Below are 15,995 nucleotides of genomic sequence, written 5' to 3' on the forward strand. Positions count from 1 at the left end.
AAATAAAAGAACAGTGTGTCACTGTTAGATAGTATTCCTCCATTTCAAGTATCATTTTTCATGTATTGCCCAGATTACATATAATCCTAGCAGACGATTCGTTTAAGTCACTTTTACCATTCTTACCCCTTTTGACAGCTTCTTCGTATGTGATACAACACGGCTTAGAATCTCTTGCTCCCATTGTTAATTCTTAAGGTCACGTCACTTATTAAGCAAAACCAACTAATTGGCATGACATATTTGTCATGACAGACACACACAACATACCGTCCATCTTGAAAATCTCAATATAGCTACGCGATCTATTAAATACTGAATCACTACATAATACTATCCTAATGGTCTAAGAAAATAATCATATCCACATTTTTAGTAACACAAACTGCTGTAAACACCAAATTGTGATTATATAAATTTATTACTTAGATTATGATGAACAATTCCACAGAAACAAAACCCACACGCAATTTCTCAAGGAGGATAAAAAGATTAATTCAAACCTCCAATACTCCTTGCTGTAATTTGGGCGATATTACAGCATAGCCAATATAGTTAATTTCCAGATGCATAGTATTATCTGGGGTAAATATGTTATGACTTTTGGCAACTCTGATCGAAAGGAACTGGAAGTGTAGGCTCTGGATTTTTGCAATCAGTGGGCGTTGGGTAAAAGTAAAATGGTTGGAATAGCTCGTAAAGTATATAATAGTCTCTTCAGGAGAACTTCAACTTTTGCAGCAACGATAATGGTGGGGGCATTTTTATTCGAGCGTACGTTTGACATAACATCCGAATATATTTTCGAGTCAATTAACCGAGGGGTAAGACTTCTATGAGTTTTTTTTTATAGTGAGAGTTGTTCCATTTTTCCTATTATCTGATTGATTTATTTTATTTACAGAAACTGTGGAAGGATATAAAACACAACTACGAAAGTTGAAGTTAGTCTGTTACTGAAACTGGCCGAGATTACTAAATAACACTGGATGAACTGTAATGTTAAAGAACAATTAATGTAGTTTTTGTGCAATAAACCAGTAATATATACATTTGTTTTCATTTATGAGTCAGATGAAAGTGGGCTAATTTGTGAACTGGAAAAACACAAATAACCGTATTTTATATGCTTTTGACACATCAAGAAGTTAGAATTATGAAGAACCTCAATGTACAATTCAAATAAAATAGTTATTCTGCATTATTCACAAATCTGAACATATCTTTAAATAGACATCCATACTCCAAGACCAGCCAACTTTGCAGAGGCTGTTTGGCAAGATCTAGTATACTTTTCCTGAGAAATAATTGGTCCCACTTCTTCCAGGACCTATGTATGTTATTACCCAGGGTTTGGCACAGAGATGCCTGGATCTCTTTCTACCTGAATTATGATACAGTCTTTGTTATGCAAACAGAAAAGACTAACCCAACTTTCATGTGATTAGCCGTCTGTGAATTCTGCATCACACATAAAAAGAGTTCCAGAAAAAAATCAAAATAACAACACATGAGCAAACCAAAGTTTAAAAATTATAAAAGGTAAAACTGCTGTGCAACTCTTGAGACCTAAAGCTAAGACATAATTGTTGATAAAATGGTTATTTAAATAAGCACTGTAATACAATATGTTAACTGAGGAGAATAGCATATACATAGTTGTACTATTTCTTCATGTTCCAATGTATCATCAGCATCACCAGTATGTGTAATATGTAAGAATGAAACTGTTTTTTTTCTTATAGCTATTTCTGATTGATTTGGAAAAATCGGTACGGTCATCACATTAAGGTTTCCTACTCATTCACCTTCATCATAAAGTTGCGAAGTATTTACAACAGTGGAATATTTATCTTGACCATTTCTTTGAAGAGAGTGCATGAGTTTATAGATCTGTTTTGTTTATTTAAAAAAAATTTGCTTATGAAAACAAAGCAAAATAGTGCCTTTCCAATCTGTGTATTACAGCATATTGTTACAATTAAACAGCAATGAATTGTGTTCAACTTGAAGTTGCTAATTCCAGCAAACACTAATCTTTACTTCTTTTGGAAAGAAGATATAAATGATAAATATGAAGTTCATTTCAGCATCTGTTTACAGGCTTGCTCTTATTTATTTATGGTTTAGTTAATGACATTGTATGTATCAGACTGTCTTTGGTGCCATTGGAATAATCAGTATGTACAGATGACATGCATACACAACTGCAGCAAACCTGATATATTAGCATTAAATAGTGAGTGATGTACAATGCACAACCATCTGCACTAAAAATAAAGAATCCTATTTTTATAGGCTAACACTGGGCATTGCAGGCAAGATATTTGACATACCTGCCAGAATATAACAGCCTATTTATTCCTTTGGCAACAATGTAATTATATCACATCAACATTTTGTTCTTAATGCCAACAAAGACTAGTGCTATGTGAATAAGATATGTGACAACTTGAAAACCATCATAATACCCTGAAAGACATGTTAAGTCAGTACAGACAATTTCAGATGTAGCTTTACATAAATGCAGTATAAAAATTGGTGCTGTAGTGAAAATAATCTGAGTATAATTACATACAAGCTTTCATAACAAAATCACAAAATTAAGGATAACTGATTTTAAAATATAATAAATTCACATGTCCCATTTTCATCAAATAAACTTAAAAGTCTGCAAAGGCAGGTATTTTTCTGGTGCATTTCTTATTCAGAATGATGTGAAACAAGCAGATACTTTAACTCCATGGCGTTTCAACTTCACTTTCAAGCTCCAAGATAAAGCAGAATTAGAACTGAAGGGTCTATGATGATAATATATTTTGCAAAAACATAAATAACATAAGGAAAAACAAAGAAGCTATGTTAAATGCTAGTAAGGAGGTTCATCTAGAAGTATACACACAGACACATAAATATATGATCATGTATCATCACAAGACAAAATCATTTTTCAAGGCAGCTTATAAATCCTTTGAAAACTTGACAAAGTTAAAATATATGGGGACAGTGGTAACAAATTGAAATTTCTTCCATGAAAAGATTAAGAGCAGATTAAATTCAGTGAATGGTTGCTATCATGCAGTCAGAATCTCTTACCATATGCAATGGTGGATTTCTCCCAGGTAAGTCGTAAAAAGAACTGGTAAATGTAAAAAATGTTCAAATTGTAAAGACAATCCTGGGAAACTTTATTTTTGTTTGTTTTAAATATTAGGCACAGGAGTGTTCAAGAACCTACATACAATGGTGAATCATAGAATAAATGGTAAATACAAAAATGTTCTTGGAGAGAGAACCCAGGAAAAAAAATTGTTTTACATTTCAATATGCATCTGGGTGACTTGTAGATTGAGTCATAGAAAACAGGGCTGTGTAGTCTGTACAAAAAACCTCTGACTCCAGCTCCTTAATTTCTAAATCTCTGCTTCCTTCATAAAAGCTCAATGTCTTAACAATGGTAAACCTACTAAAATGGTAAATGGTACCATAAGACATTTTATCACCACCACGTGAATCATCAGGCTGTTTTTTAGACTTATAACCTATATTTAAGTACAAGTCTAATGGTTATTGCAGAAATCGGTTGATTTGTAGACAGTTTGTATTCTTAAGGTACCGGAGCCAACGTTACAAAGCATTATTCCCACACCATGTGGCTCAACATGTCATTGAATTATCCTATGCGTGCGGCCGCCAGCAGCTCACAAGGTAGCAAAAGTGTTAAAATGTTATTTTCTTAATATTTTATATCGAGGTCATAGTCGGTACGTTTTTACTGACTCCGACCCCACCTAAAATTGCTTCTGACTCCACAGCCCTAATAGAAAAATTGGGGAAAAAATGTTCATCTCTGAGAGAAAAATCCTGACAAATTAATTAGTTTCCTGTTATGAATATTGGGCTGAGGGGTGTCCAAAAACTTGGCACACACATATATAACAATATTCTGTTGTGAATATTTTAATTTCAAGCAAATGAAGATTACATAACCATTCACCACAGAAAAATTCATTTTGGATTTGCAACAAATTTCAGTGGACATTACTAGTAACCCATAATGAAGATGGGAATCAAAGTACACACTAAGTATTCTTCTTAAACTTTTCATATCTGACTGATTCACAGCTATTCTCAAGAGTACTGTATGCAGTGACCAGAAAGAACACTGCAATGGAAATAATTTCTAAACACAACTCCAAAGCCAAAGTAGATAATTCAAGGAATGCCTGCTTAATTAAAAATACACAATTACTAAAAATTGTATGCAGCTATATTACAAATGAAAATATGTCTGAGGGAAAGTTTTAAAACAACTCAAAAAAAAAAAACTGACTGAAAATAAAATCAGGTATTTCATTAATCATACGGCAACTATCAGAGTGTGTTAAATACCAGTGACTGACAAATTTCATAGTATATAAAATATCTGCCATCCTTTGGCATCAGAGGGTCCTTGCACCACTGGTTATAGTTCATTTCTTAACTATCCTGATATACGAGGGTCGCTCATTAAGTAATGCCCCACATTTTTTTTCTCAGCCAATAATGAAGATAGAAAAGTGCACTTTTACATGCTTGAGATTTGATGTTTCCCGCGTTCGTGTACGGAGTTTCAAATGATTCCAACTGATAGCGGAGCTGTAGTGAACTGTTAAAATGGCGTCTGTGAACGACTCTCGTTACAAACAACGAGCTGTAATTGAATTCTTTGTTGCTGAAAAAGAAACGGTGGTGAACATTCATAAACGTTTGTGTGCTGTGTATGGAAGCTGTGCAGTCGATAGGAGCAACGTTGGTTGCTGGGCTAAGAGAGTTAAAGCTTCAGGAAGTGAAGAAACCGAGCTCCGTGATCTGCCGCGCTCTGGGCGTCCTGCCACAGCCACCACTCCAGACATGTTGAACCGCGCGGATGCCATTATTCGTGAGGATCGGCGCATCACAACTCGACAATTGGCCCAACAGCTTTCAGTCAGCAATGGAAGTGTAATTGCAATTATCCGGGCTCTTGCATATTCGAAGGTGTGCGCAAGATGGGTTCCACGAAGTCTCACAGCAAACCACAGGATTCAAAGGAAAACGATTTCTTCTGAATTGTTGGAGCGTTTTGATGCTGAGGGAGAGATCTTTCTGTCCCGGATCATTACAGGTGACGAAACCTGGATACACCACTTTGAGCCGGAGACAAAAAGGCAGTCAATGGAGTGGCATCATCCTCTATCACCGAGAAAGAAGAAATTCAAGTCAACTCCCTCCGCCGGAAAAGTCATGATGACTGTCTTTTGGGACAGTGATGGGGTCATTCTTGTGGATGTGATGCCAAGAGGTGCGACCATCAATTCAGACGCGTACATTATGACCCTGGAAACCCTCAAGAAGCGTTTCCGACGAGTTCGGCCTCAAAAGCATCCAGCAGAAATTTTGCTCCTGCATGACAATGCACGCCCTCACACAAGTCCGAGAACCCGGGAAGAAATCACCAAATTTGGTTGAACGGTGCTGCCCCATCCACCCTCCGACTCCATCTCTTTGGGCCACTTAAAGATGCTATCCGCGGAACAAGGTTTGAAGATGACGAGAGCGTTATTCAAGCAGTGAGGACATGGCTACGTGCACAGGACAAGAGCTGGTACCGGCAAGGCATGCATGCACTTGTTCCACACTGGCGTAAAACCGTACAAGTTGATGGGGACTATGTGGAAAAATAGCATGTGTAAAGGAAACATTGATTTATATTGTCACTAAATTTGAGCCATCTTGAATAAATATGTTCTGAGGAAAAAAATGTGGGGAATTACTTAATGAGCGACCCTCGTATATATGTGACTAACAGCAGCAAGTCAAATATAACGGCAGTTTTGTTCACTGTTTACATACTGTCTACAATCTTAATTTTGTATTTGTTTAGCAATTATGCAAGGATGTATCACATTGATACTGACTGGTACAAGTAATACAGACACCACAGTATCAGCCACTACTTGCACTGCTGAATGACAATCAGAGTGTCTAACAACTAAATCTTATTACAAGTGGGGTATTCATGTATGGAAGAAGGAACTGGCTTACTCAACCAATGTAGCTTAAACACCTGACTTGATCATCTTTTGGTATCAGTATGATGGAACTGCAGGTGTCCAGATGGATTTACTGTGGTGGCAGTGGGGCACGATACTTCTTGGGAGACTTCATCTGCAAGAACAGGAATCATGTTCATGAACACAAGAAGGTAAGGGTATTTTAAACACTGCCTTAAATACTTCAATGAACTTTTTCAAGTCCCTTCCCGATCCTCTGTACTATGCCAACAGTAAGGTATAAAATTTACAATCTGTGCATATAAAGAACTGGGTGTATGTTCTTGCTTCATTTCATATAAGCACTATGTAAACAGACTATGATAAAATGTTCATATTGGAAATTCCCAAAATTGTATCCAAAATAACACCAGTGTATCATACTGCCTCGATCGTGTTCCTAAATGGTTTGGTTACTAGCTGCTACAGTACATTTATGTTTATTCATCAAAAGGCCCTCCTGTACTGTGTCATGTTTTCATACATTAAAATTGCAATACAAACACTTTAATCAAGCAGACTCTTTCGTTTTCCTGCCCCAACTGTAGATCATACCATTTTTAAAATTTATACACACTGAAACTGTTATAGAATAAACCACCAATCATCACTGACCTTAAGGTTGACTTAGTACAGATACAAATTTATTTCATAGTATTTTCTTTTGGGAAGAACTTATACTATGTACAAACAGTCTGTGTTACCTTTGTCATACATAACTTTGTCACTATTTTTGCGCACAGTTTCTTGCACATATAGTTTTCAAAATTTAATTGTTTCCTCTTGCTGTAATCATGGTACTGTTATAGGCTGTAACAGTTTCATAACAACTATACTGTATTTTCCACAGGCATGTTCAGTTTCAGAAGGTACATCAGGATTAAGATAGCTGTCTTCTTGGTTATAGCACTATGTACTGGTTCAGAGGTACTTGCTGCCTCCAACATCAGGGTAGTACAACCCAGAAGATAGCCAACTTCATACTCACTACCATGAGAACTTCAAATACATCAGGATTAACATAATAAACTTACCACTCTATTATTAAACCCTCCTTCAAGAATGTCTGCCCTTTGTAACTCATGCAAAACATATGTTACCTCTGATAAGATACAATATCAGGACAATGAAACAATACTTAAGAAAATAAAGACTTTGACACAGTGAAACCGAGTCAACTATATACCCAGCATGAAGGTTCAAATACTGAAGAAGCATCACTTCAGTATTTCAACTGATTAAATCCTTAAATTAAATTTCTGGTAGCTTGTTACAGATCAATTAGTTAACACAATGTAGACAAAAAATATTTCATAACATGCTAGTTTTTAGGTATTCTTCATGCTCTAGCATGAGTAAAGCATACCTTATGGGCCTATCAATGCCTTGTCTTTCACAAATTTCCTAGGAGGCAGTCAACCTGCATGACTAGGGTAACTGCTGCACAATAATGGAAACTTATTGTTAACTAACTTGATGGCTTAATGAACCTGAAGGTTCATCACCAAATTAACCAAAGCCCTCCACCGGACCCTGTCCTGGGCCAACAAAATCCAGTCTCCTTCAACTCCCATCTCCCATAGATCCCACCTGACATCCTCCCATCTATGTCTAGGTCTCCCCAGTGGTCTCTTCCCCTCAGGCTTCCCAACCAATATCTGGTGCCTACCTCTTGTCTCATCCATGCATGCTACATGCCCTACCCATCTCATTCTTCTCAACTTAATCACCCTACTGTTATTGTTAATACAATTTTTATTACCATTATTCCTGTTCCTATTGTTGTTGTTATGCCTACTGTTAGTTATTCCTTGGCCTTGCCTTCCCCACATTCAACACACCTTTTCCTCTACTCATCTAGGCACAGGATTACCAGTAATGCTCCCCCCCCCCCCCCCCAAGGGCTTCACTACCCACATGGCTATGCCCTCCTGAGGACACCCTTAGTATTGTCCCCAATGCCTAGTCCCGAATGGGCTTTATTTAATCCATGGGGCATTGACACCCAGGCTATTTCCCAGGATGCTTGCTTTGTTGGGGCCTGGCCCTGTGCACTTCCTGTTCCTGAAGCTCTGCTCCCCAGGCTTTCTATTCCGTGCCTAGCCCACCAGAGCTTTGGAAATCCATTTTATTATTGCTATTCCTTGACCTTGACTTTCCTAGGTTGGATACCCCATTTGCTTCTATTTTCTCAGGTTAGATCATCTAGGCCTCAGGACAGGCACTGTCAAGTAACAGTACCATATTCATAATAACCTGACACAGGTCTCTATCTCCGCCAGATAATCCAATCACTTCCACACCCCATTTCCTTAATATTCATTTTAATATTTCCCTCCCATCCATGACCAGGTAACCCAAGTGGTCTGATACCTTCAACTCTCCTGTACGTGCTATATATCTTATCTGTTTCATGATGAAGTTATGCAACAATACTGTGAAATTATCCATTCTTTGGCAGAAACATGTAAAGTGATAAGTTAAGAGGTTATAAATAAGTTTTGTTTTATAACACATGCAACTATCTTTTCTGTTAGAATAGCATCACTCATTCTGCTGATACCACAGACTTTTCTTTCCAGCATACGGTTAGCAAACATGTTAAATGCTGCCTATTCCTTCCATTCTAATGAATTTTTAACAACTGGCAATGTCTGCAATCAGCTGATTGTAAAATACAACACTGATATGACACCATGCACTGTTAAAGTTTCATAATGTGTAGAAGAAATCCCAAATCATCACTGTTGTGCAGATCATAATAATATTAATTAGCATATACTAATTATTCATGCACATTTCTTTGTAAACTTGATGTTACAGATACTAATAATAAAAACTATATCAAAATTTATATATTTTTTGTTAAAGTGATCATATGCAGGAAAATTTACTGGCAAATCAATGAAAATTTAGCAGTAAAGAGAGGAAGAATCAATTACCAGTGTAACAACTCAGAGGATACAGGGATAAGGGTTCAATAACATACTACTGTAATATAATGTAACAGTTAAATTGTTATTGTATGTATATCAGTCGCTGGAAGCCCTTTCAATCATTTCATATACCTTTTCTTGATAATATGCTTCTATAAAGAGTAAATATTTAATGGGAAATCAGAGAATAATGGAGGAATTCTTGTTATCAACCAGCGTTATAAGGTAAATAACAAAATTACTGTAACAGACCATTATACTGACTATGAGCTACAATGAGAATTTTCTTCTTGAGAAACTAGTAAAGAAATTCCAGACATTTTCTAGAAGAAAAGAGTTCATTACTGTGCTCACAGGAGCCTGCCACTGGTCCCTAACCTGAGTTAACCTGAGTGTCTGTCACATTATGTATAGGCACTGCCTGTAAATGAAAACATTTTTAAGAAGCTGTGCTTTCAACAAATCAAAGTGCTGTGTCATATCAATGCAGAACTAGTAAAACAAAACGACTGCCAAGCATAACCAGTTGTACACGAACAGAAGGTATGGATTAGTATGATACACACGGGTGTTCACACGCCTTCCTGCCTTCTGTTTGGGTACTGCTCCAGTTGATGTGGGATGACGAACCATACCATTAGCACACCTGAAAAAAGGTTCAGTAATGACCATTGAATTCATATATTGTTAGTTCTCTCCACTGCTTGGAAGAGCATACAAGAGCAAGACACATGTAAAATATACTGTAAATGTGGAGCTCAGGCTGTAATTTGACATCTCTGACAACTGTTACCTACCAAATCTGGTTCATGAAAATCAGTATACATTACTCCCACTGCTTAGTGCAAAAACAAAAGCAGTGAGACACTTCTTTTCTGCTGTGCATATATCAAGGTACCAACTATGTTTAAACTCAATTCAGAAATGCACTCGTCTTTGAATATTCATGTACAATTAAAACTCACCCTTGTGAAGTAAGATTTGAATGGCAGTTGACAGTTTCAAGTTCTTTCTGTTGAGCAAATTCAGAACCAGATGAGTACTGGTGACCTTGAAACAGGCAAAAAGTTTTTTAGTCCTATAGTCATCACCAACTTTTCAAGTATTAGGTTTAGCTGACATTTTATGAAATAAAATCTTTCTTTTTTGGGGGGTTCTTCCTAAGGTTCACTTTATAATTTTCTTGTTGCCCTATTACAGCTCATTCTTTCAATGTGTTCTTCTGCCCACAAATTGGTGGGACTGCTATCAAAATATAACATAAACATGACCAAATTTACTTTCATACTGACACTTTAAGACAATCTTATGTTCAGCCTTTTTACCAAAATAGTTTCCTACTTACCAATAGGTTGTACGTTGGCCACGGGTTTCTTCAGAGCTGCCCGCATCTCATTCAGGTAAGGATTCTTATCTTCCATGTGATCTATGGACGTTGGGGGAAAGAGTAGTGGAGTGTCTGGAGCAAGATTCAGCAGTTTCTTAGTTGTTCTACTGCTAGACCTTGGTACAGGACCCAGCTCATTCACTAGGATACCATCATGCAGAGGTGGTGTCACATTACACAAAGCCTACCAACACATTACAAATAAAAATGGTGAAGGTCCCAAGATTTCCATCACAAATAGCTAAAAAACCAAAACAGAACTGGGTAGAATACAATATGGCTTTGTAGGCTTAGTTTTTAAATATGTGTGTAATGAAATTCTAGCATAAGCTCTAATACTTAATTCTTTTAATTCTCAGTTTCACTATTCCCATTATACAGCATCAGGTAGATTGATTCTAAAGGACCTAGACACATTTGTGGCATCTTGTTCATTCCTCATGTAACCATAGAGCAGTGGTCCCCAACACAGTGCCCGCGGGTGCCATGGTTCCTTTGGGTGCCCGCGTTGATACAGAAAGAGGTTATACTGAATAATGAAGGCCGTCCAACCATGAACATTATAAAATCAAAGCACAGATCTCTACTTACTAATGCCCATCTTGACGATTGTTTGCGAGCAGTGACATCATCCTACACTCCCAAATTTGAAAAACTGGCCGATGAAATGCAGTGACAAACATCACACTAACTTCCCACTTGAGTAATAATAATTGTACTTATAAAACTATGTATTTTTGATTGCGTGGTTTCTTGTATCATTAAATGTCGTGTTGTTTTGTGTTTTATTTGGTGTCCTTATCTTATTTGTCCAGAGAAAATAAAATTTGGCTTTGTTAATTGGTTGGTGCCCGACACAATCTCACAAACTCTCAAATGTTCCCGTAGGCACAAAAAGGTTGGGGACCACTGCCATAGAGAATACATTTGAAAATCACTATTCCTGCCTACACTCTTCTCACAAAGTTCCAAATATTATACATACCTGGTGTTGAAGAAGAAACTGTGGGAGAAAGAGAAGACCACAGAACTCGCATGGCAAGCCATCACTATCTTTGTCTTCTTCTGATGAGGTAGACGGTTTCCTATGTTTTAATGGTACAGGAACAGGGTCATAACGAGCCAGATCTGGACGACAGCCTGTCTCGTGGATAACAAGCTGATTGGCTGGTACCATAGCCTGGCAAAATTCGCAGGGCAATGCCACAAGCTCCCCACCTCCCTGGGTCAGGGCTCCCACATCAACAACGTATGGTGCTGAAGGGATGGTGTTCAACATATGCTCTTGTTCAGCCAATCGGAGAGCCAGCAGCTGATCCAAGTCAACACCACCATCATCTGTAACAGAAGTCCCTGTCTACATCAATAAAATTAGAATGTTATGATAGTCACATTTTTCCTTAAAAAATTAGACAAAAGTGTCAATTTAAGAAAAACTACATCGTAGTAGTTTAAGAACCATAAATAGGTTAAGTCCACAGATTTTTAGGATGCTATATTGACTGGAGAGTTCATTTAATGTAAAATGGGACAAGAGGGAACAAGTTGTGTCATATTAATGTAAGGTGCCATCCCAGCATTCAACTCATTCATTTTATTTCAGTGTCCAACAAAGCCTAAATATTATTATTCCAAAATTCTGTGGCGATAATCGCCTTACATTAGCTAGCATCAAATCCTGTTGCATACAGACTGTGCCCATCTTTGGACATATGAGTAGATGCTCTGGGCTCCAAGTCTGTCCGCAGAAAATTGATCAACAAGAATCGATATTCATAAGACTGTCATAACAAGTAAGCAATTCCATTCTTTCAGTACAGTTTACTTTTAGGAAAACCTGAGAAAGAATCAGAATATAGTTATACATAATGCCAACTGATTACCTTACTGACTTTACAAGCTTCCTTAAAGAACTTTCAATTGATATTTGTATACAAGTTGCAACCTCATGTGGATTAGTGTAAAATAAAGCACTAATAGAGTATGATGTAATTTTCTTGAGCAGATCATGATAAAAAAAGCCATGATGATACTTGGCTTCAATTTATTTTTAATTTCACTGATGGTCATGGACATTTCCTGTATTGCTAGCAACAGTGCTAACTACCTGAAGGTATAGTGGTCTTATGATGGTCCTTTGTAGGAGCTGCAGTTGTGGCAGAGTTGACTTGAGGCATGTCATTAGTGCGTTTGCTGGGAGACAGCCGATTGGAGGCTGAAGTGGGGCGTGCAGAATCCTGACTGGCATTCGATACCTTACGCTGGCGACCCAAATCATTGAGCAGACTGGAAGATGTCACTCGCATATTGCTCCAAGAAGGCTTAGGCCCAGGCTCTAAAACCATATTCATGATTAATATACTGAGCACTACACCAACAACAGCATCCAAGTTATTGAAAAAGTTACATAATGAGGAGCTTCATAAATTGAATTATAATAATGTTAAAATGATGAAATAAAGCTTAAATGTGGCATGCATGGTGAAAACAAGAAATCCATATAAATACCTGGTTGGAAAACTTCTAAAACAAAGTTTTATAATTCTTTATAATCATTGCCTTAATAGCAACATCATTCAATAAAATTCCTGAAAACAATGATAACCTACCTAGGTAAAACTGTTCATAAAAAAGTACTTTTAATTCAACAAAAGCCAACCACTGAGACATATCTAGAGCCAGATAAATCTCTGACCAACTTTAGTTCTCTGCTAGACTCTATATAGACACAGAATTCAAAGGAAAGCATGTTCCCAAGTTCTTATCAGAACTTGTTAAATCATCATCCTGCCCACACCATAATCTTCCCAGTGGCTTTTTCCACGATGTCTAGGTATAGAAATGTTCATGCATTTCCTGTATCCACAAGCTGTTCGAAAGCTTATAAACACAACATCAGAGAACTAGTGGACAACACAGATACTGCAATCCTCATCATCTTCCTCAGTTCCCTTCACACATAACTACCAACACAAAGCACAGCACTTGCTGTCTGTGTATTCTGGTTCCACAACATGGGAAATGTCCTTACTTAAATATACCTACACATGAACAGATGTAACAAAGTATCTTTATATGCTGTAAGCCATGGTTAGTACAGTACATAATTTGTTATTAACACCACTACAGCACAGCATATTACTCCACTACGAGTATCAACTTTATGAAAGTATCATTAGATATTTTCATGAGTGAAAGACTTTTATAAAGTCAAAATATATTGTACAGAATTATTCTGTATTATTATAGTTGTGTCAATCCTGCGTTTACAAAAATTAGAAAAATACAGTGGAGTAGTTTAAAAATGACATGCCAATAATGAGATGAGAGCCAACTCCACATCCAGGAGCAGTGGTTATCTGTAATCTGAAAGTGTTGTCATAAAAGTTCAGATCAAGAATGTCACCTCTGAATACACTCTTAGGACGCATGTCAGAACACATGTATGCGCGTGTGTGTGTGTGATGAGAGGTACTAAACCTCACAGCTGAGTTATAATTAGACAATAACTGCTTTCTTCCTTACCCTTATCATTTTATTAATCATCTGATCACTCAATCCTATATAGTCTGAGCTGCTACCGACTGCTACATACACCACAAATAAAGAAATAAAGATTACAGATCTCAGCATCTATGGTTATATGCATAAAATTCTACTTCAGGGTTCTTAACCAGACAATTGGTAAAATTAGAATATGCATGTCAGACTGTGGAGAGACCTGAAGTGGCAATGACAATGAAGAGTTTTTACACAAAAACTGTGTTAACAACTGATAAAAATATGTCAGGCATAAGGAGGTCTGAAAATGAAATGGAAAGAGTGAATGCTTTCTCCCTCAGCTATATCCTGCTAATCACACTGTCAGACAGTTATAAGGAGAAGAGGAAATACAAGTGAACTCTGGCAAATAAAAGTGTGAGACTTGGTTATATATTATGTAATTTACCCAAAAATATAAAAATTCTTGTGCATTACCATCTTTAAGTTTCAAGAAGCTATGATTAGAATCCTGATGTAGCTGCTGATACTTCAGCATCACAAACTCTCCACAATCTTCACACCGTTCTGTACGACTACCACAGTAATTTTCATGTTCTGCCAATTCATTGGCTTCAATTTCAATATGACAGTAATTACAGCATATAGTTCGATGGCTGCATGAGGAATTCTGAAAATTATAAACAAATACCTTATTTACCCTTCCATAACACAATTAAGTAAAAATATCAACTTATAAAATGGCTTCAGCTTGCATGAAATGGTTTAGTCACTTATTCGCAACTGCCAAATACCTATCCAAAGCTTAGGAAACAATATGCAAACATTTCCCAAACTACTGATAAACATATAAATCCTAAACACGTATTTCAAAGGCAGCAGTATCCTTCCTACCTGCTCAATGCATACCACATCCCAAAATGTTATTCATGCTGTCCAACCCTGTGTATATCATACTCTTTAAATCATAAATGCATAATAATGACATCCACGTTTTCTTGTACTAACCTGGTGGTCAACTAAATGTATTTTTTCACACTGATGACCACATGCCGGACACTTAACAACAGCATGGAAATTTGTATTGTGAGCTGAAAGTTCACATCTTGGTACAGGTTCATCACACTTATTACACAGAGCTAGCTTCCTCTGGCAATGCACATTATGCATTACAAAATTGCTTCGCGGGACCTCACGCTTGCTAAAGAGATGAGAATATAATCAATTAGTTGAACATTCAATTCTTGCGTTTAGTAAGTTAGAAAAAGACGTATTTCACTTACCAATTTGAACAAAACTGAACGCCATCGTCACACATACTTATCTGTGTTTGTATATCGCCTACTCTAAAACATAATAAAAACTGATATCAAGTAATTCAAACAAAGCCGCAAATAAAAACCAAAAATAATTTTTGATGTTAATTTTATATCAGGTTCGGACATGAATCATAAAAATAGCACGAAAAAGTATTGTATACCTTTACATTAAATAATCATAAACAGTTACCTTTCTAAAACACCAAAAGATCAGATATGAGATGTACCTCATAATTTTTCATACGTATACGAAGTTTATGACAGTACCGTCCGTTTATTAGTCGCAGAGAACATAAGTTTCACAATAATTTCCCTTAACAATCCATTTAATTTTAAAGTGCATGGGATCCTATTATTGCACAGTAATTTTAAAAATGGATACATTCTTAGAAACACGAATTAGCTACAATGGATGCTTCTCATAGACATTTTGACATTATGAGAAACTTCTAAATCAATATCATCCAAATGCGAGAAATATGTCGTAGCAGACCTTTCCTCCTTTAAAATAAAATATTCTCTCATATTTCGCTGTTTGTGTGCAGTAGTATCAGAACTGCCATTTCCTATTATGACCCTCTTCCATTATTGTAACTCCTAATCAAAGTAAAAGCACCTCCCCATCCCCAAATGGGCAAGGAAAAACAATTCATCTAGCCCATAAATAACAGCAATCTGGTACACACTTACCTATTTACACGTTACAATTCCAACTCTTTATACACAGGTGCTCTTACATCCCACCAAGATTGGTGAAAATTTAATTAGTTACACACAG

The 15,995-nt window shown here is 36.7% G+C and overlaps 3 protein-coding genes across 11 annotated transcripts in view; 1 reads left to right on the forward strand and 2 right to left on the reverse strand.

The window, feature by feature from the left end:
• Usp32 (Ubiquitin specific protease 32) overlaps positions 1–483 on the reverse strand; it is a 32,462-nt gene extending 31,979 nt beyond the window's left edge. For 2 of the 4 annotated variants that reach the window (XM_087356488.1, XM_087356487.1), the window contains exon 1: positions 127–483. In XM_087356488.1, coding sequence (XP_087212614.1) covers positions 127–184 — 58 coding nt within the window. In that variant the 5' untranslated portion in view covers positions 185–483. The remainder of the gene's footprint in view (positions 1–126) is intronic. The other 2 variants (XM_022085097.2, XM_087356489.1) reach the window with 1 other exon arrangement.
• Positions 484–603: 120 nt separating this feature from the next.
• Positions 604–1,050, forward strand: ox (ubiquinol-cytochrome C reductase complex subunit oxen). The gene is made up of 2 exons (XM_087356496.1): positions 604–824; positions 905–1,050. Exons 1-2 carry the CDS (start codon positions 681–683, stop codon positions 941–943), a joined length of 183 nt encoding a protein of 60 aa, XP_087212622.1. The 5' UTR covers positions 604–680; the 3' UTR covers positions 944–1,050.
• Positions 1,051–2,080: 1,030 nt separating this feature from the next.
• On the reverse strand, positions 2,081–15,616 carry LOC110840245 (TRAF-type zinc finger domain-containing protein 1). Of its 6 annotated transcripts, XM_087356491.1 has the most exons (10): positions 15,408–15,616; positions 15,182–15,244; positions 14,907–15,099; positions 14,376–14,568; positions 12,505–12,732; positions 11,383–11,750; positions 10,356–10,581; positions 9,976–10,060; positions 9,577–9,656; positions 2,081–6,189 (listed from the first exon to the last, which is right to left on the reverse strand). In XM_087356491.1, the coding sequence occupies exons 2-10, from the start codon at positions 15,214–15,216 to the stop codon at positions 6,098–6,100; spliced, it is 1,500 nt and encodes a 499-aa protein (XP_087212617.1). In that variant the 5' UTR covers positions 15,217–15,244; positions 15,408–15,616; the 3' UTR covers positions 2,081–6,097. The 6 variants fall into 6 exon arrangements, with proteins under 6 accessions (XP_087212617.1, XP_087212619.1, XP_087212620.1 ...); XM_087356493.1 differs by lacking the exon at positions 15,182–15,244; XM_087356494.1 differs by lacking the exon at positions 15,408–15,616 and having other exon boundaries at positions 9,599–9,656; positions 15,182–15,368.
• Positions 15,617–15,995: the final 379 nt, after the last annotated feature.

This window comes from Zootermopsis nevadensis, unplaced genomic scaffold, assembly GCF_977971745.1.
Source record: "Zootermopsis nevadensis isolate Lab colony 2312 unplaced genomic scaffold, Znev_1.0 Znev_ptg000027l, whole genome shotgun sequence".
NCBI classification, from domain to species: domain Eukaryota; kingdom Metazoa; phylum Arthropoda; class Insecta; order Blattodea; family Termopsidae; genus Zootermopsis; species Zootermopsis nevadensis.